This window comes from Manduca sexta, chromosome 25 (assembly GCF_014839805.1).
Source record: "Manduca sexta isolate Smith_Timp_Sample1 chromosome 25, JHU_Msex_v1.0, whole genome shotgun sequence".
Classification (NCBI taxonomy): domain Eukaryota; kingdom Metazoa; phylum Arthropoda; class Insecta; order Lepidoptera; family Sphingidae; genus Manduca; species Manduca sexta.
In genome coordinates, this window is record NC_051139.1 from 16,633,407 (window position 1) to 16,654,178 (window position 20,772).

The 20,772-nt window shown below is 36.8% G+C and overlaps 2 protein-coding genes across 2 annotated transcripts; both read right to left on the reverse strand.

Annotated features, from left to right (window-relative positions):
• Positions 1-1,334: 1,334 nt before the first annotated feature.
• LOC115448712 (peroxidase) lies at positions 1,335-13,804 on the reverse strand. The gene is made up of 13 exons (XM_030176239.2): positions 13,673-13,804; positions 13,287-13,474; positions 12,866-13,005; positions 12,469-12,633; positions 6,899-7,089; positions 6,250-6,445; positions 5,817-6,017; positions 5,261-5,405; positions 4,757-4,913; positions 3,906-4,073; positions 3,403-3,604; positions 2,148-2,253; positions 1,335-1,636 (listed from the first exon to the last, which is right to left on the reverse strand). Exons 2-13 carry the CDS (start codon positions 13,403-13,405, stop codon positions 1,492-1,494), a joined length of 1,935 nt encoding a protein of 644 aa, XP_030032099.2. The 5' UTR covers positions 13,406-13,474; positions 13,673-13,804; the 3' UTR covers positions 1,335-1,491.
• Positions 13,805-14,789: 985 nt separating this feature from the next.
• On the reverse strand, positions 14,790-20,772 carry LOC115448105 (peroxidase). Its single transcript, XM_030175422.2, has 12 exons — positions 20,654-20,772; positions 20,271-20,410; positions 19,836-20,000; positions 18,725-18,915; positions 18,147-18,342; positions 17,796-17,996; positions 17,075-17,219; positions 16,586-16,742; positions 16,096-16,263; positions 15,632-15,833; positions 15,326-15,431; positions 14,790-14,934 (listed from the first exon to the last, which is right to left on the reverse strand). Exons 1-12 carry the CDS (start codon positions 20,770-20,772, stop codon positions 14,790-14,792), a joined length of 1,935 nt encoding a protein of 644 aa, XP_030031282.2.

A 20,772-nucleotide genomic window follows, 5' to 3' on the forward strand; every position in this document is an offset into this window, starting at 1 on the left:
AGCGGTTTGCGACCGATTGCCACTACTCGTCTTACACATTTATACTATATTTTTTAAATATATTTTGTAGTGAATTTATTTTGAATGTGAATATCCTCCACTCCATCAATTAAATGGGTTGGTACTTTACTGAAAAAAATTCACATTGTTTTCCTAAACGCCAAAATAAAGAGTTTAAAAATATATTTTATAGTAAATACATTTGCTTTACGATTTAAAAATTATCATGTCAATTGTGTCCTTGGTCTAGTGGCAGCATATAAGTGGAATATCCATATGTATGAAAATATAACAATAAAAAAGAGAAACAATAATTCAAACGAAATTCATAGAGACCGGAGCGGATGTTTGACCCAGTTGAACTCGTTAAATGCTTCGAGAACTTCCCGTTTGCGAGAATAATTTACTACATTGATGCTGTTTTTAACATTTGTAAACAAGAAGACATACAAAAGTTTTAGTCAGTTTATAGGATTAAACTAGTAGTACTGTTGTTTGATTTCATTAGGAATACCCTGGGGCCTTATACTCTATGACAGTGTAAACTCGTATACGTTATTTTCGTAAAATTTGCGTGTGGTGTTCTGTATACCAATTTCAATTGTCTTAAACGTGACGCGGCGCGTTACGTGCTTGTTACGCACTGTCACAATAACGTGTAGCATAGAAAATATGTAAGTATATCGCAGGATACACAGGATACCAAATAGTTTCAATAGGTGCGATATTGGTGGAGTTTGGACCACTGCTACACTACAATAAAGAATTCAGTCGTAAAACTTATAAATAAAATCCGAAAACTAGATTTATTGCGATCAAAAAATAAATCTGGCGTCTGTTTTGCGAAAGGGGTGTAAGCTGGGTGGTTTATAAGGCTGTGTAGGGACAAGTGACTATCGCGAACATTGTAATAACCACCCAAATGGCTTGTTTAAAAGACTCATTTTTATTTATTATCCTCACGTGGTCGACTTATTTGCATTGCTCATCACATTGAACAGTGTACTAATCACCAGGTGAAATCTTTTCGTCACAGGATTTAAATAAATCATTATTATACGAATACTTATGCACTCAACCATTAAACCATGATACAGGATATCCTTGTTCAGTGTTCTTTGCATAAACAAATATGGAATCCATATTTACTGCTTCATTACAAGAATTTTAAACGTACATGTGGTATATCTATTAAGATATATTTTGTAAAATTACAAAATTTTTACTTGGACATTTTGTTCAATGAAGAGTTCTTGATTGTATAATAGATGTCTAGGTATCATCACTATAAGAAAGTTGTTGCATAATTAAAAAAATAGTCATTAATATTTATATGATTTTAATTTTATTTATATAAGAAAGATGGTCGATTTTTAGACAAATGAAATAATTGTGTTTAATAAAATAATCTATGGATTTTTAGGGATGTCTTGCGATGTGATTTTGAATATTTCAGCTTGTTTCCCATAATCAATAAGTATTCCTGAAGTATCATTTCTTATAGTAATATTTTGCCCAATAGTCATCGTCTTTGAAAGTGTTGGGTTCCTCTTTGTGGGCATCGCCGTGGCAATGCGGATCTGCCCATTTCATGAGGTCGATGCCCGGGATTGTCTCGCATGGGGCCAGTTCGTTCCTGGAATTAAATTTAAATAGTCATATCATTTTTTTAACTTACATATTAACCATCAAGTGTTGCGGTATTTATCGCCAGGCTAGAGATTAGATCGTCATGTCGTTAAGTTGTAACTCTTATATTATTTCTAATTTTATAATAATAGAATTTTAGTTTGTGGATTTAATTCAATTCGAACTTTATACGATTATTAGGTCATAAGGTCTATAGGTCTGTTTGTAAACCATGCTGTTGTATTTGGTGACCAAAACCAAATACATTATTTAAAAACGATAATTGAAATGATAACTTTAATTTGGATTTTTTGCAAAAAAAAATTCCTTTTTATTCTAGACGTTTTAAAGACTGCAGCCTTTATGGTTACGGAGCGGCCGAAAAATGAAGGCTACAAAGCCTTCGAAACGTCGGGAGAAAAAATTAAATAAATTTATTGCCGATAGATTCGAATAATACTTTTAGCTCGATGTGAAACATTCGTCTAAACATTAAAAAATATTCAGTAAGTCCTCACCCCTTGCCTATATTGTACATCGCGTGCGGCTGTATCATGTGCACTCTGTCTCCATTGTCGCAGATGATTCTTGCCGTACTCGTCGACCTCACTTCACGTAGCTGAGCTGGGAAGGTAATACAACAATGTAACCTTTTTTTTTTTTTGTTTCGCGGAGAAAGTCCCTTATTACTACCGCCCAGCCTACGTGGGGGGCGACTGAGCGGTTATGCTGGGGTAACCGTGCCTTACGGCCCGACGTTGAGCCGCCCGGATTTGATGACGACCTTCGGGCGACCACCGGGCCGAGTCCCTAACCCTATATACAACTTAAACCTATGCACGGCCTACCAGCTAAAACTCCGCGGTGGCCCTCTTCGGCGCATTAGGGACGGCTGCGGGCTTCCTCTGACGTTAAAGTGTCTAGTCTGCGACCGCAGCCACCCCTGCGCGGTGCCGCCTTGCGGCCCGTCTCCTATGGGGGGGGCTCAGAAGCCCCCGCGCACCGAAGGACGCCCTCGGCGTCTACGGCAGCGTGAGGCCAACTACACTGCCGTCCAACTCGGGGTTAACCGACAAATGTGCAAAGATGCACAGAAATGCACTAGGGCGGACAGCCCCCTGCTGCCCGCCGACGACCCCCTTCGTGGCCCCTATTAGTCGCCTCTTACGACAGGCAGGGGATACCGTGGTGGAATTTTCCAAACGCCCCCATTCCACAGGGCGGACAACAATGTAACCTGCTCTCAACTATCACCATATGTCAAACAATTTCCAACGCTCATAAGTACCTTCGATTCAAATAGATACTTAAGGCGATACCTCAAGGTCCATTTTCATACATTTTGTTTCACCTTTAATCTGGGTAACTAAACAAGTATTGGCAAGTAAAGAATTTAAATTCACGTCTAGTTAGTGATTAGTTCTCGCAGTTGAAGAAAAACGTAAAAATAATTAATAATCATGGATATTTCTGCCTTTAAAATTTCGTCATATTAAATTTTAACGGCAGAAATATCCATGATTATTAATTATTTTTACGTTTTTCTTTCAACTGCGAGAACTAATCACTAATTAGACGTGAATTTAAATTCTTTACTTGCCAATACTTGTTTAGTTACCCAGATTAAAGGTCAAACAAAATGTATGAAAATGGACCTTGAGGTATTGCCTTAAAGGCAAGGATTACAAAGGGCTGCTGGTTTAGTTTTCCATAAATGGTAACAAATGGAAAGCAGAATGGTACCAAACCTTGAAAATCATTCTTTGTACTTACGAAGTGTTAACGCGGCAGGTATATCTCCATGTTCAAAAAAGAATCTGTCAGACTTCCTCCATTCTATCATATTCCTGGCCATGATGCAGAACAGCGTGGGTCCCACCCAGCCACCTTTAATAAGCCTCTCGCTATAAATTGCCACCATCAGCTCCACGTCGTCAATTTCTCCGTCGTATATTCGGCGCATTTGTTCTAGTTTCTGAAATGTCAGATTATGGAATTTGGGAATACCTAACCACACCTCAGTGATGATTAGGAAGATTAATTATGATTCGGCTGCACTAACTATGCGAATGAAAGTATCTGAGGAGTTTAAAAACGGTCTAATTTTCTGCTTGCTCCTTCATTTCTTTATTTATCGACAGGTCTACGACTTTTTGAAATTGTAATGTTCAAGGGCCTTGGTGATCACTTTTAAGTGTCACAGGCTTATGCAGTGGTCTTCTGGATAAAAGCTTTAAGCATTTCTAAAAACTATGTGCGAGTTCTGAGCTGCTTACGTCAGGGTATATGGTGTCCTCTAGGTCGGAGAACTTGTGTGCGTGGGGCAGACCGCACAGCTTGCGGTACTCGTGGTACGGCGCCAGGCCTTCGTCGCGTCCCCTCATCATGTCGATTGCCGGTAGATCTCCAGCGTTCTGCAGCTCGCCGAACAAACGCTCAGCCAACTAACGCACAAAAAGGGAAACTATCAGAGAGATTTATGGTTATTTTTATATTACATTTGATGGCGAGTGTAGTGTGTATTTTACATGTAATTTTGTGTAACAAGAGATGTTGCAGTTTATGATTGTTCCAGCAATATGCTTTATTGAATGTATGCCTTCCGACATTGACCGCTCCAGACCGAATGCGAAGCAGACTATCCTTTTTAGAAAATTTATTACATGGTAAACTTTTCACTGCATGTTTAGTACAGTCTACGCGTGAGTTCCAAGGAATCTGACGAGAAGAAGGAATGTTGACGTAATGAATCAATGTTGTGATTTTGTTGCTATTACGATAGTTGAGGAGTTTTTAAGTTGAGGCAGCAAAAGTGCAACATACATTTTGTATCCTATAAAGTGCGGACTTTAATGTTTTTTTTTTTTTTAAGGACTTTTGTGGTGTATCCACGTCAAAGGTCATTTAAGCTATTTAAAAAATAAGTGACGAAGTCAGACTGCGACTTTGCAATTTGATCAAAATTCGGAGGTGCACAATTCAAAAGTAAAACATCATCGACAACTAGTGTGCTTTAGCGGTAATGCCAACACTCGTATGGGAGTGTGCGGTTTGTGCGCTTATAAGTACATTAGCTCTCGTCTCAAAGCTTTCTGTTTGACTCTTGAGAATATGGTAAACATATTACATCAGGGTCCATATTGTAGTCCACTTTAGCAGCTCGTTGTCGGAACGTTCCTTGGGTAAGGTCTGCCTCGGTGTTATTCACTTCCAGGATCCCGCTCCTGAATGCATCATCCACGCCCGTTCGCGTGCCCAGATATCTCCCGTCTCTGCTGTATAGGCTAAAATGGAATAATAAACAATTAAATTCTGTGTTTTACTTGCGATGTTACATAAGGTAAGGAGTTCTCGTACTTTACATTATCACATGTAATAGTAAAAACATAGTAGTTTGTGTGAACTCACACGAGTGCAGCCATTTACTTTCGTTAAACTTTAAGGCATCACGTAGACGCTGTACGCTACTTGCCGAAAATAGTGTTTCTTGAAAACTCTTATGAAACTGACAGTTACTACAGCAGCATCGGCGATTGTCAGTTTCATAGTTATCTAGAGTTGTTTCTTGTCGGCAAAGATACTAGCACCTGCGCGGTGACTAAGCAAATTAGTGAAAAGAGCAGTAACTCACTCATTCCGTTCATCCTGCAGAGTGTGGAACCATCGTATCCCAACGATATATTCGTGGTAAGTACCCGGTTTGTACCGCGGGTCGAAGTCATTCACATACTCATCCGTGTCGTATATTATACCGGCTTCTAAAGCATTTTCTCGACCTAACACATGATATAAGGCATTAGATGTATTGCTTCTATAAGTTAGATTGTGCAAGAAAGTAATTATAAGACAGACAAGGATAACAAGAAAGTTTTTAGGGTAGTTGATTCTGTCTATACATACAAATAAAATATCCAGTGGCAACATCAAGTGGATTATGAGCACCACAATAGAAACGATCCGCGGGTAACGTAATCCCCTGATAGTCACTTTCATTCTTAGTTGATGACCGGTGGGCCACAAAATAAGATTTTTTTAAAGTAGTCTATAGCACGATTTTCATTATGGTTATGGTGGTTCTTTTCCAGTCAGATAAAAATGTATCCAATATTTACCAGCAATTAACTAGAATAAAGCGGGGTCCGTCACAATTTGAACAAGCGATTACTAAAATAGCACTGTAAACTAACCTAACACCGCAGCGGTAGCTTCATAGTACAGAATATATTGCCACTGCGCGATGTTGATCTGCCGCGCGGTCTCGAACAGCTTCTGGTCGCCCCAACACGGGTTGATCTCAGCCAGTCTTCTCGCTAGACGGTTGTGTTCTCGGTAAAACCACATTGCAGTCAGGTAGGTACCAGAAACTAAGTTACCACCATAAGAATCACCTGGAAATTTAAAGTTCGTATGATTTTTCGGTGATAGCGTAATTGGGTATGGGATAGACTACCGAGACGAATGTTCGCAAGTTTTAAATCCAAGATCACGCATCTCTGATTTTTCTGAAGTTATCTGTGTATTTTTGGCGAATTTATAATAATATATAATTAATATATTACACATTAATGAGAGACCATAGCGGCAGTAAGGGTAACTGTTGTCCAATCCGTGAAATCTCACCAAATTCATAGCAACTATTTTCTATGGGTCGTCTGTTGTTGATACAGATAGCTGCCGTGCCAGGAGGATATTCCAGTCCATTTCTCATCTCGGATTTCAGAAGTCCTCCCTCGTAGGCCCTAATTTGCCGCTCCCTCTCACTTGTTGAACCATAAACTGTAGACAAGTCTATTAATGGAGTGCTGAGGATGACATACTGTGAAAGAAATAATATTGGTACGTTTATGATGTGAATTTTAACGAGTTTATACGAAAAATTTTATATACGATGAAGACGTGATTAATTAATCTTCTATTACGAATTCACCTTTAAACATTTATTACATTAAGAGATGATTTAGACATTGTTTATATTTACCAGCTGAAGGTGGTCTAACATTAGTTAGACCACCTTCAGCTTGTGTTAAGGTTAGACATTAGTCTAACCTTAATATTTTGCTTTTGGTGAAGGTAGTACTAGTAGGTAACCTATGGTTTCGTTGTTTAATTTGAGCTAGTAATTATAAAAAAGCCCGATTTCATCTGCGAACCCAAGACCACGATAGTCATTATGTACGCCTGTTTCGAAAATACACCAAAACAATTACGCCTCCGAGGCACTCAGTCTGATCAATTTGTTCGATTCTATTCTAGATTTTTTTAACAATACCCGTTCGGCAGGCAATGAGTTAGGCGCACACTGCATCTCCTGGAATGTGGGAAATCTGGTGAGGTTCATGCAGCGGATGCCGGTGCGGCGCAGGTACGGGTCGTCCTGCGGCACCGGGATGGAGATGCAATTCGGGTTCACGCGATTGGGAGTGTTGCCGAGACAGCAGTCACTGACTATCGAGTATGACACTGAAAAAAAAATACATTTAAATGTCCTACGGTTGAGAAGACAATCTCTGATCTTCTAAGTTTTCTAGAACAACTTACATAAATTTAATCGGTAGTTTTATTTAACTTTTTCGGATTGACATACAAAAAACATGCCCATATAACAATTCATTCCACAATTCTAAATTAAAAAATCCTTAACCTAATGACTATAAATAAGATGTAAGGTAATAACTAAATTTGGCGCCAGGAGAGTTTTTGTCAGGTGTCACGGGGATATAAGATTTAACGTACAATCAGCAAAGTTGGCGGTCGACCACCCTAAGGGTCAAAATAACTTGGCAAATTTGTTTTACTACGTTTGGGAGGCGGGGTTTGGGATCGATTGCATAGATCGATATCAGTCGTAAGTCTGTTGGCTACCTGCAATGACGTTACGTAACACTACCGAACCGCTGCTGAGTGTATAATAGAAAACGAAATTAAAATTGATGCGCGCACGTCTATGCTATGACGATAATTCCTATACTTGTAAGATGCATATCGTCGGCGTAAGGAACGTAATAACAAAAGTTTTATAGTTTGGAGACAATCGCGATTTACAGTGTTTATATTGTTAAATTTTTGGCATTATTTTTAATAAATAAGAAACGACATTATGTTAATTATTTTATATCATATTATATGCCTGATTACCTTCTTTTTAACTTTTAACAAACCAAACTTTATGTTGTATTAAAAAATAATCATTTTAAAGCAATTTCCGCCATATTTGTCACAACTATATTTTGTTAGTAAATTATGATTAGCTACTTTTTTAAGCCGTTTTGTTAGTTTTCGGTCTCTTTAAACCCATAGTCTATAATTAATTTATTAAATAAATTCAATGGCTGCATAATATTATGATTGAATTTTGAATCGTAAAAATTTAAACTGTTCAGTTTATTCAATTCGTTCAATAATTCATATTATAATAATAAATCATAGTTAATAGATTTCATTATTTGAATTGTTATTTTATTTTATTTCAAAAACTTAGACGATAACATTTTATTCCAATCTCTGTATTTACAAATATTATGTATTAACATTAAAGTTAAAATAATTGACCTAAAATTATTAGCTTCTTGGAGATATTGTTTTTTTTTTATTTCCTCTTAATGATCTTTTTTTATCTTAAATATGAATAGTTTTTGAGTTAATAACGAAATACCTTTTTTTCATCCTAATTTGAACTATTTAACACCATTTTGAAGTAGTTAATTGGACTATTTATCGATATGCAGCGATTATTATTTATTGAATTTGAGGCGAGTTTAAAGATTTTATGTGTAGGTGGTAATATGCTTTTATTAGAGTAATATTGAAAGGCCAACATTTTTATTGCTGCAGATGTTGTTTGAAAAGAATAAATATATCACATAAAAATGGTTTGTTAAAGAGCGCATTTTTTATCAATGTTTGTATTGACACCGGTCTTACGTGGACGCATTTATCGTTAAACTGAGTCGATTGTTATGCTATTGAATTTAGAGGCATTTAAAGATTATAAGTGTAGGCGTAGATTTGAATTCTTTTTACAATAGTATTTGCAAGGCTAACATTTTATTGCTGCACATGTCCAGTTTGTAAATTTTAGTTACTTTCTTTAGCCAATTATTTAGTTTTCGCTGAGTTAAAACCCAAAGTCTATAATCAACTTACAGTTATTGATTTTTTACCGATTTAATAGCTGCATATTATGATTGAATTTTGAATTATATAAATTACTTAAACAGTTCAGTTTATTTAATTCGTTAAATCATTCACATAATCATAAATTATTGTTATTCGTTTCATTATTAGAAATTCTTATATTTTTTCTCAATTGTTTTTATGCTTTTTTGAACATTTTATTTACTTTTAAAGGACATGTCCGTTTTTTGTATGGGCGCTGGTTTTATGTTTCGAATAAATTCCAACCAACCTCAAACTTATTGAATAATAATGTGCCAAAAATTAGTAACTTGGAGTCATTAAATAATAATTTTAGACCCTTCATTGATAAGAAAAATAAGAAAGAAAAGTCATGGCTGAGTAATTCATACAAATAATTTCACGATTCGTCAAAAGATATAACTACCTGTTTTTTTACATAAGTAAGTGTTATTATTATCATTTACGGATATAAAGGAAAAATTTAAAAAAAATATGAAAAAAATATTTGCAGTAAGTAATTATTTTCAGAGATAACTAAACAAGATTTTTGATTACTTAACTTTTTCGGGATGCCTTCCAAATGTAATAACGTTTATATTTGCAGAGTTCATTTTAAGTGTAATATTTAAAGTAAATAATTTTTTAAATCTCACAATCAAATCTTTCAAATAAAATGATTTATTTCAATAGGCTCGTTTTGTGAAACAGTCGATGAGGCTCACGCACATATCGCTACGATATATAATTATCAAAAGTTAAAATCGAATATAGTAGATAATACATTTGCAACACCAATAAATAATGAGATACACATGTAAAATGAAATTTCGTAGAAAGTCTATGTAAATAAAACACATTTTTTTGTTACTTCAGTGATATGATTTAATTGTATTCATTACAAGTTTGATACGCTCAGCAGGCAGGTTGAGTAGAGTGTGCGCTCTGGATCGGTTGGCGATGAAGCTCTCATCCGCATCCTAGTGTATACATCGAGGGACAGTGGTTCTCTGTAATACAATTAAATTATATATTAATTACTAAAATCTATTATTCTAATAATATTTTAACGTAATGACTACAGTGCCAAAATAATAAAATTTATATGGGAGCAGAACGCCAGTGCGGTCGACACAAAATACGTGGGTCAAGTACGAAATAATCCAAATTAAGTAAAAAAAAATCAGATCTGTTTTCCATAATTGCACACATTTTATTGAGATAAAAATCCCAAATTTGCATTAAATCGGATTGTAATTCTACTTTAATTCAGTGCTACATATTATGTAGTTGTAAAAGAAACAATAATAACAGAAACCTCTGGGTTAAACTGGGTGGGACTTAAACGTCTATAAGCGGATCTTACAAACGCGCCGACATAGTTAATTACTCTAGTAAGAAATCATATTACCACTACTTAAAATCTTTAAACTCGTCTAAATTCAATAAACAATGGACGCCGCTTTCCGATAAAGGCGTCGACATGGAACCAGGGTTAACAAAAACATAAAAATGTCGTCCTCTAACAAAGACCCTTTTTATGTGAAATCTTTACACTTTTTAAACTGCACATGTGCAGCAATAAAAATGTTGGCTATGCAATATTACTGAAATAAAAACAAATTATCGCCTATCCATAAATTATTTATACTCGTCTATATTTTTGGCATTAAATAAAAATTATTAATAAAGGAGATAGAATTTCGGGCGTCTTCTTCTTTAAATTGGAAATTACCTCCTTATTTCTTAAATAAGGAGGATTTAAATGGAAATTTCCTCCTTATTTCTTATTTTTTCAAGTTGTCGAAGAACCTCTTTATCCTCTTAATAACAATTGTATTTTTAAGTGCCAATGAACACTAAAGATTATTTTTCTAGACGTCATGTTATCCAAATCGAATGAGCTATCACTCATATTTTTGGATCTTTATAATACATAAATTGACACCTTTTTGAGCTTATTGACTGGACTAAAAGGCTTACCGGCCTGTCTTAATATATTAAATTAAGGTTTACTATTAAAAGTTGACGGTAAAAGTTACGCTTAATGCTACTGCTGTTTCAATATCGAAAACTCTGAATTTTTAACTGAGATCAAGAAAAGATAGGTAACACCTATAAGTATAGTGAGTATACCCGTCGAAGTAGTTTATTTTTGCATTGAGTACTTTTAAGTTTTCCAATTATATTTCTTTTCAATATTTTGACATTTGATTATTCGTAAAGCAACTTAAATAACATACTACATAGATTACTACAAGTATGATCAATAGCACTATGTTAATTTTTTGGCAAAAACACACAATGACTAATGATATTTGACCCTACGATAGATAGGATAACTTAAGGATTAATATAAAATATAATAAGTAGCATATTGAAGTCTGTTTTACACAATTAAAGGAATAAGTATTCATCAAAACTCAATAATATTATAATTATATTTAAAAGAGCTTAAAAGGTGGTCTATGTTGGCTTTAAATATAATTAATTATGATGACCAATAATTAAAAAGCCATAAACCGCGATTTTCTCAAAACTGCAAAATTTTAATTATTAGTTCTCTGCCCTGACGATATTTTTCCCACGCATATTAACATCCACTAGTTAAAATTAATATTAAAATATTATATAGTATAGTATGACTGATTTACTTACTGTAATATTTAATTCCCGGAATATATAATCCATGGTGCAGTAGTCACATGACGGGTCGGCGACTAAGTAATTAAGAGTTCAGTAAACGAACATAAGTCTACGTAGTGGCAAGATATCGGTGTCCGTAAACGAAAAATAATTGTGAGCAAAATACTACTGGTACTCAATAGTTGCGTGCGCGTCGTCAATCAGTAAAATACAACTAAAGTAAACAATAATAGTTATCTGCTGTTCCTTTCGCACATCTTCAAAACTGTCGTAATTGGTGAAATATGAGACAGGGGCGTGTCTAAATATCTCGGGACATTAGACCGGTCAAGCAAAATGTGTTTGGAAGTGTACTAGCACCAACTTGTCCGATTGTACCACAATAATGGGGCATATATTGAGGCTAAAAGAATTACAAATATATCATTATCAGGAAGTTAATCACAATACCGAGGATCGAAGAAATTAAAGGCAAAGTAACTCACCCTCCCTATACACAAAACATAAATTAAAAGCTAACAGAAAATCGATTAATGCTCAAGCACAACAGCTCACTTGCAAAACGAAATTTCAGTGATATTAAGTATCCGGTATACTTAATATGATAGAAATTGCGTTTAATCAATTCATTGATTTACGCATCACATTAACGCAATGGTCACCTTGAGAATATTTGGAAGGTGCTTCTAATATAAAAATATTGTGAAACTAGGCCAAATTATTGTTAAACAAAATTATATAAATATTTAAAAGCCATTCCACGGTTGAGTGGATTTAAATTCCGTGGCCGAGGATTTTTTCGACCTTGTATAAGTACCACACACACGAGTTGCGTTTACCAAAATTTTTCAGCACTTGGGGTGATGATGAGGCTTTGTTTTTTGTTGGGTATCTTTATATAATACTAATATAAAAATATCATCCCTTTCTTTCTAATACATTGTTGTGTTATGCAAATTTAATATAGTTTCTAGCATATTTTTTGCCCCACTATTACGTTACGACCGAAATAATCAGGTTGAGCTTTACCCCAATCTAGGTTTAGTATTAATCACTTACGCAAAACCAGCAAATCAGCAATGTCAGCAATACCAAACACTAGAATGCTGGAGATCAGGAAAGAGAAGTTGTGGTCTTCCTGAAAACCATCAGTCAAGATCTTTGTGCGGAGCAGTCGAGCAGACGGTAACATCGACCCATTCGTGGCGGGTCGTAGTGCGTTGCCTAGAAATATTGATGGTAGATTTAGTGACGAGTATTTATTTTCTTTGTAATTATATTATTATTATTCCATTTCCCGACAAACAAACAGGTGAATTACTTGATGTAAAGTAAATTCCACCTATGATAAAAATATAGTTCCTTCTCATAACTTTCAACAGTTCTTTTATTGTTTCTTAATATAAGTGATCAAAGGTATAACTGCACTTCAGTAGTTTCTTTAAAAAATCGTTACCTAGTCCATACCGAGCCGGTCGCATCCTTAGCAATCGGGTCGGGACTGCTCCCAGCGATGGGTACTTGGGGTTAGTGCATGTTCCATCCACTCGGCGGCCTTCGTCGTGCTTGCATGGTGCCACATTGACAGTACACGGGCTAGGATAATAGAATAATTGCATTAAACATCGATGGCTGGCTGTAGTGTGTACATCGATCTAGTGTGAATGATTTTGTAGCAGAGTCAAAAATCGGGAAATATACCGATTCGAGTTTGTGTTTCTTGTCATTCGCTAATATTATACCAACTTATCTTTTTACGTGATGGCGTGTGGGATTATATTTTTCATTATTTGTGGCTTCTTCATAATTTGTGCGGTCTTCACCCAATCGGGCACATATTACTAGTCATCCCAGGAATAATACGTAAAGCATCTTACGTAGTCAAGTTGCGAGCGTCAAGCTCATTCCTCCTGTCTTCAGTGATGGGTTTCCCGGAGAACGCGTCGTACAGCTGCTGGCCGGAGACCAGGGGCAACAGCACCAGGAGATGCCACATTGCGCGGCCGTCGTCGCGTGACTTACCCCGCAGGTCGTTTTAGCGTTTATATGCACCGTAAATTGTTAGCTAATTAGAGGTTTTTGTTTGTAACTGACGCATCCGTTCGATGTTTGATGGATAGAAAATTGCATTTAATGTATAAAAATCAATATTTGTTTGTTAGTTCGTATTTTATGCGATATCTTTCATCCGATTCAGATTAAACTGCAATTTATTGCATGCATTTGGAGGAATGTTATTATTGGCATAGTACAAATTACTTACAGTAGTTGGGGCGCCTGCGGTCCATGCTAATCTCGGAAGTAACCTATTTGATTTACAATGAAATTTAATGAATATGTTTGGTTGGTTTCGGCTTGAAAGATAAGATAGTATTAGATCCGATAGTGGGCGCTAAAAAGATCACATAAAATGCGCTTTACGTAGAAGGCGGTCTCTGGCAGGACCGTCTATAATGTCCGCCGGACCTATTAGTTATAATTATTACCGTTTTTAGGTCTAAAGGTTAATCGGCGAAGTATTAAATTGAGATTTCCTGGCAATCATCTGATTCTATTCATTGCGTGGATTCTTTGAAATATTGAAGTGAAGAAACGACGATAATGATATTGAAGAAAATTTAATAAAGCGAAGGCTCCAAGTCTATCTACTTAAATTAGTAAAAGATTTCTTTAAGACTGCAGAATATCTGTTTAAGCAAGATATGCGTTTGCAATAATTATTAAACAGGATTATATTGTAGATATAGATCATCTTTTTTTAATCCATTTAAATACCTACCACCTATTGCATATTATAATAACATGCATCAAAACAATGTTTGTTCTAAGTTCTAACACAGCATAATTCGACTTAATGTCCGTCGTAGACATTGTAAAATCCCTCCAAGTGGCTTGTTCGAACGAGTAGTGCAGCGAGGTCCATTGTCTATCATATGTAATGTTTTCTCATGTATAATTGAAATTTAAGCCATGAGGGCTGCAAAGTCTTTGAAATATCGAGTGAAAATTATAATATAAAATACCGCAATGAAATCCGAAAAATAGTTTTATTTCGAGAGGGTCATATGATTGTTAGTTTTTCATGGTCGACATTATATACTTATCCTGGAGAAATCACTTTTTTATTACGGGGTTTACATACGACTAATAGATAGTCATTAAAATATATATATATTTTTTAAGTCGTCATTAATGTAATATATATCATTTTACTTCAACTTTATTGACATCAGCATTATGGGGTATTTTTTTAGATACTTGTAAAAATTTTGTAAAATAAGCATGGTAAATAATATACACTCTATGGATTTAAAGCGATAACTTATTATGTGATCTTGAAGAGTTCACCTATGTCATAGCCAATGTTTACTTTTGAAGAATCATTTTTTATAATAATAATTTGCCCAGTAGTCATTGTCCTTGAAAGAATTGGGTTCCTCCTCGTGGTCCTCACCGTGGCAATGCGGATCTGCCCATTTCGCGAGGTCAATGCCCGGGATTGTCTCGCATGGGGCCAGTTCATTCCTGGAATTCAATTTATTTATTTATATCATTTTTTTATTTACATAGGTTACCAAGGGTGGTCGCGGGGCTTACCGTCAAGCTAGATAGTTTTTTTATCTTGAGATTTAATTGTAATTATTATTTTTTTGTTATGTAGTATAGTCAATGAATGTGGGTTTATGGATTTAGTTCAATTCTAATTTGATTCGCTTTCTAGCTTATAAGGGTTTAAATATCTTTTGGCAGTCCAAAATTTTAAGCTGTAAACATAACCGTTTGCATTATTTAACATCTGCTCGCGACTTGGACTGTTCGAGCAGCAAAATCACTGGCCATAGCGTTATAATAAAAGGAAGCCTAAAGGTTTCTCCAGTGGTTTTTTTTGTTTACTAAGGTTTCAGTAAGTCCTCACCCCTTGCCTATATTGTACATCGCGTGCGGCTGTATCTTGTCCACTCTGTCTCCATTGTCGCAGATGATTCTTGCCGTACTCGTCGATCTCACTTCACGTAGCTGAGCTGGGAAGGTAATACAACAAAGTAACCTGCTGTCAACTATCACCATATGTCAAACAATTTCCAACGCTCATAACTACCTTCGATTCAAGTAGATACTTAAAGGCAAGGATTACAAAGGGCTGCTGGTTTAGTTTTCCATAAATGTCAACAAATGGACAGCAGAATGGTACCAAACCTTGAAAATCATTCTTTGTACTTACGAAGTGTTAACGCGGCAGGTATATCTCCGTGTTCAAAAAAGAATCTGTCAGACTTCCTCCATTCTATCATATTCCTGGCCATGATGCAGAACAGCGTGGGTCCCACCCAGCCACCTTTAATAAGCCTCTCGCTATAAATTGCCACCATCAGCTCCACGTCATCGATTTCTCCGTCGTATATCCGGCGCATTTGTTCTAGTTTCTGGAATATCAGATTATAGAATTTGAGTATACCTGTTACCTTTTCCTACCTAAGTGACTATCACTGATGGTCATCGCCAGATACTAAGTTATTAATATAGAAGGTTGAATATGATTCGGCTGCACAGATTGTGCAAATGAAATTATCTAACTGGTTGCAAAATTCGTTCATTATTTCTCAACCCTCTTTCGCTATTCAAACTGCAGGTCTGCTAAAAAAGTTGTTGATATTCCTAAGTACGTGAAGTTTTTGAGTCCCTTACGTCAGGGTATATGGTGTCCTCTAGGTCGGAGAACTTGTGCGCGTGCGGCAGACCGCACAGCTTGCGGTACTCATGGTATGGCGCCAGGCCCTCGTCGCGTCCCCTCATCATGTCGATGGCCGGCAGGTCTGCAGCGTTCTGCAGCTCGCCGAACAAACGCTCAGTCAACTAACAAACAAAAAGGGAAACTATGAGAGAGATTTATAGTTATTTTTATATTACATCTGATGGCGATTAGTAGTAGTGTGTGTTCTAAACGAAGTCTTGTCCACCTAGAAATGTTGCAGTCTACGAATGTTACTATAATTATGCTATATTGAATGTACGCCAGTTGACTATGTCCACTCTTGACCGAACGCGAAACAGACTTGGCCATTTTGTTAAATGTAATTTACGATAATAACAAATTATTTTATAAACGTTTAGGTTATAATATATTAGATCCCTCCCTAACCTATTTGTCTCTTGAAAATATAGTGCAAAATCTCACATCGGGATCAATATTATAGTCTACTTTAGCGGCTCGTTGTCGGAACGTTCCTTGGGTAAGGTCGGCCTCGGTGTTATTCACTTCTAGGATGCCGCTTCTAAATTCATCATCCACGCCTGTCCTTGAGCCCAGATACGTCCCGTCTCTGCTGTATAAGCTAAAATGGAATAATACGTAAATTTTGGGTTTCACAGTTTACTTGCCATCTAATAGTTAGTGATTAGTGCATATGATCTACTACAGTTGCAGCAATTTGTTAAAGAAGTTGAATGTTGAACTTCAACTTCTTTTAAGAAGCAAATTGCTGCTCCTGCTTAATGGCGCCACGCAGACGTTATGCACTAGCTGCCGACTTTTATGATATTGATAGTTGCTTCAGCAGCATCATCGAATGTGAGTTTTATAGTACCTGTAGTGTAGAGTTTTCCGTTAGCAAGGTGCCAGCATTTGCGTGGCGCTTAAGAAAATAGGTAAACAGCAGTGACTTACTCGTTTCGTTCATCCTGCAAAGTATGGAACCATCGTATCCCAACTATATATTCGTGGTAAGTACCCGGTTTGTACCGCGGGTCGAAGTCATTCACATACCCGTCCGTGTCGTATATTATACCGGCTTCTAAAGCATTTTCCCGACCTGAAACATGGCGATATTTAGACATTAGCTGTAGTACATGAATAAGAGAGATTATGCAGTGAAAATAGTAATTTATTAAGTCAAACATCGGTAAGAAAAGAGGTTTGAGGGTAGTAGCTCCTATCTATACATTAAAATAATATCCACTGCCAATTTCTGGATTGAGAGCACCACTAAGAGGGCTATAAAGACGGAAGAGAAGGCCTTAGAAACTTAAAGAAAAAGAAACGATCACCGCGTAACGTTAACTCCTAATCGTCGCCGACGCTCATTCATAGCCTGTAATTAAAACTGCACTGCAGGAATTACTTACTGTAATGTTACAAATAGTTATGTATGGTGTATGTTTTGTTGGTTGTCCAAGTAAATAAATAAATAAATAGTTTATGTATAGTTAACCACGCAACAATACTCCTTAAAGCAACTCCTATGGCACGATTATCAACATGTTTATTGTAGTTCTCATCTAGTCGGCTACAAAGTATATGAAGTATTTACAAGCCACTATCCAGAATAAATCGAGAACAGCCACAAATTGAATCAGCGGTTACTACACTACTACTACTGAGAACCTACCTAACACCGCAGCGGTAGCTTCATAGTACAGAATATATTGCCACTGTGCGATGTTGATCTGCCGCGCGGTCTCGAACAGCTTCTGGTCGCCCCAACACGGGTTGATCTCGGCCAATCTGCGCGCCAGACGGTTGTGCTCTCGGAAGAACCATATTGCAGTCAAGTAAACACCAGAAATCAAGTTACCTCCATAGGAATCACCTGCCAAATTATGAATTTAAATATATTTCTATGTGCGTACCTATAATTTTATGTTGAAGCCAAAGTGTAACATTTTCAATTAAATGTAAACATCTATGAGTGATAATTTGATAAATCGTAGTGAAGTCGTGTCTCATTGGAATAACTCACCAAATTCGTAGCAACTATTTTCTATGGGTCGTCTATTGTTTACGCAGATGGGCGCTGTGCCCGGAGGATACTCCAGTCCATTTCTCATTTCGGACTTCAGAAGTCCTCCCTCGTAGGCCCTAATTTGCCGTTCCCTCTCACTTGTTGAGCCATAAATTGTAGACAAATCTATTAATGGGGTGCTGAGTTTGACATACTGTGAAAGATTTATAATATTGCTTTATAATCTGATTTACGTTTTCTGTAAGTATTACCACATAAAAAAAAATGTGAACATAGAATCACGTTTCTCCTTTTTTGGGAAAAGGCAGACGTGTATCAATACTACATGTCATCAACTACGTTAGATCCCAACTCCCATGTACTTTGGGCGAGTCAAGTACGATTTACTAGGCACGATTTTAGATTACGGGGTGATAAGGACCAAAATAAAAAAGGATCCGGCAATCGAAAACACCTCAGCACGTTAGTCATTATATTTTACGCCTTTGTATATCAATACAGTACACCTACGACTTTGGAACATTCTACTCCAGTTGCTACATTCCTTACTGATAATTTGTAAGTTACATAAATACCCGTTCGGCAGGCAATGAATTTGGTGCGCACTGTAGCTCTTGGAATGTTGGGAACCTGGTGAGGTTCATGCAGCGGACGCCGGTGCGGCGCAGGTACGGGTCATCCTGCGGGACTGGGATGGCGATGCAATTCGGGTTCAAGCGGTTCGGAGTGTTGCCGAGACAGCAGTCACTGACTATCGAGTATGACACTGAAAAATAAAATACATTTAAATATCCTACGGTTGAGTAGATTATCTCTGGTATTTTACGTTTTCTTTCATACTATCGCTCTATTCTTTCTATCACTTTATTTTATCTTTACCATACGAATAAACCGTAAGCCATAATATTATGCCTTTTATAATTAATACTAGCTTTTGCCCGCGGCTCCGCCCGCGTTATAAAGTTTTTCAGGCTAAAGTTTTCCGTTATAAAAGTAGTAGTTTCCCGGGAGCCTTTGTTCTTCCCAGGGTCTCAAACTGTTTCCATACCAAATTTCATCTTAATACGTTGGGTAGTTTTTGAGTTTAACACGTTCAGGCAGACAGATGCAGCGGGGGACTTTGTTTTATAATATATATTTTTAGAACTTTTTTAAGAGGAACAATCCCGTCATACATCATTGTTGCATAACTTTAACTGTTTACGTAGCGCACGCAACGGAAGCTCTCAAAACTAATAATTTTTCCCCGTTTTTGCAACATGTTTCATTACTGCTCCGCTCCTATTGGTCATAGCGTGATGATATATAGCCTATAGTACTCCACGAACAAAGAGCTATCCAACGCAAAAAGAATTTTTCAGTTTGGACCGGTAGTTCCTGAGATTAGCCATTACTGCTCCGCTCCTATTGGGTATAGCGTGATGATATATAGCCTATAGCACTCCACGAACAAAGGGCTATCCAACGCAAAAAGAATTTTTCAGTTTGGACCGGTAGTTCCTGAGATTAGCGCGTTCAAACAAACAAACAAACTCTTCAGCTTTATATAATAGTATAGAAGTATAGATTATGGTTTTCTTTTCATTCTTTGGTTTTTTATTATGTGTTATTTACATTACACGGCCTTTGGACTTACTTGTAAAGGTTTTTTATATTTAAATACTTGTTATGGTATTAGTCACTTACACAAAACTAGCAAATCAGCAATGTCAGTCACGCCAAACACTAGAATGCTGGAGATCAGGAAAGAAAAGTTGTGGTCTTCCTGATAACCGTCAGTCAAGATCTTTGTGCGGAGCAGCCGGGCAGACGGTAGCATCGACCCATTCGTGGCGGGTCGTAGTGCGTTGCCTAAAAATATTAATAAGTATGGCTAGTGCTGGATGTCTTTGCAGTTCTTTGTTACGTCTGACGTCAAAAAAACGAGCAGACTTGACACTTGATGGTAAGTAATCCCCATGAAACTTAAAAATAGGTTCTTTTAAGATCTTAATAGAGAAATGTCCTAAGTTTGAAGTTTGAACATTTATTTTTCCGTTATCTTATTTTTTATCAAGTGGTCACAATCAAAATGGTTTCACTGTTTATCCAATTACAGTTAATTCTTCAAAAATACATTACCCAGTCCATATCGAGCCGGTCGCATCCTCAGTAACCGGGTCGGGACCGCTCCCAGTGATGGGTACTTAGGGTTAGTGCATGTTCCATCCACTCGGCGGCCTTCGTCGTGCTTGCATGGTGCTACGTTGATAGTACACGGCCTAGGACAATAGAGTGCATTAAACAACGATGCCTGGCTGCAGTGTGTGTATCGATCGATTTTGAATGACTTTGTAGCATGGTCACAGATCGCGAAGACCGAATTGTAAGTTTAAGTGTAAGTGTTTCTGGACGTCCGCCAATATTATACCAACTTAGGTTTTCACTTTTTCTTCATTTGTGCTGTTTCCATTCAGTCGACCATTTCGAGTGCTAGACCAGCAATAATACGTAAAGCATCTTACGTAGTTAAGTTGAGAGCGTCAAGCTCATTCCTCCTGTCTTCAGTGATAGGTTTCCCGGAGAATGCGTCGTACAACTGCTGGCCGGAGACCAGGGGCAACAGCACCAGGAGACACCACAT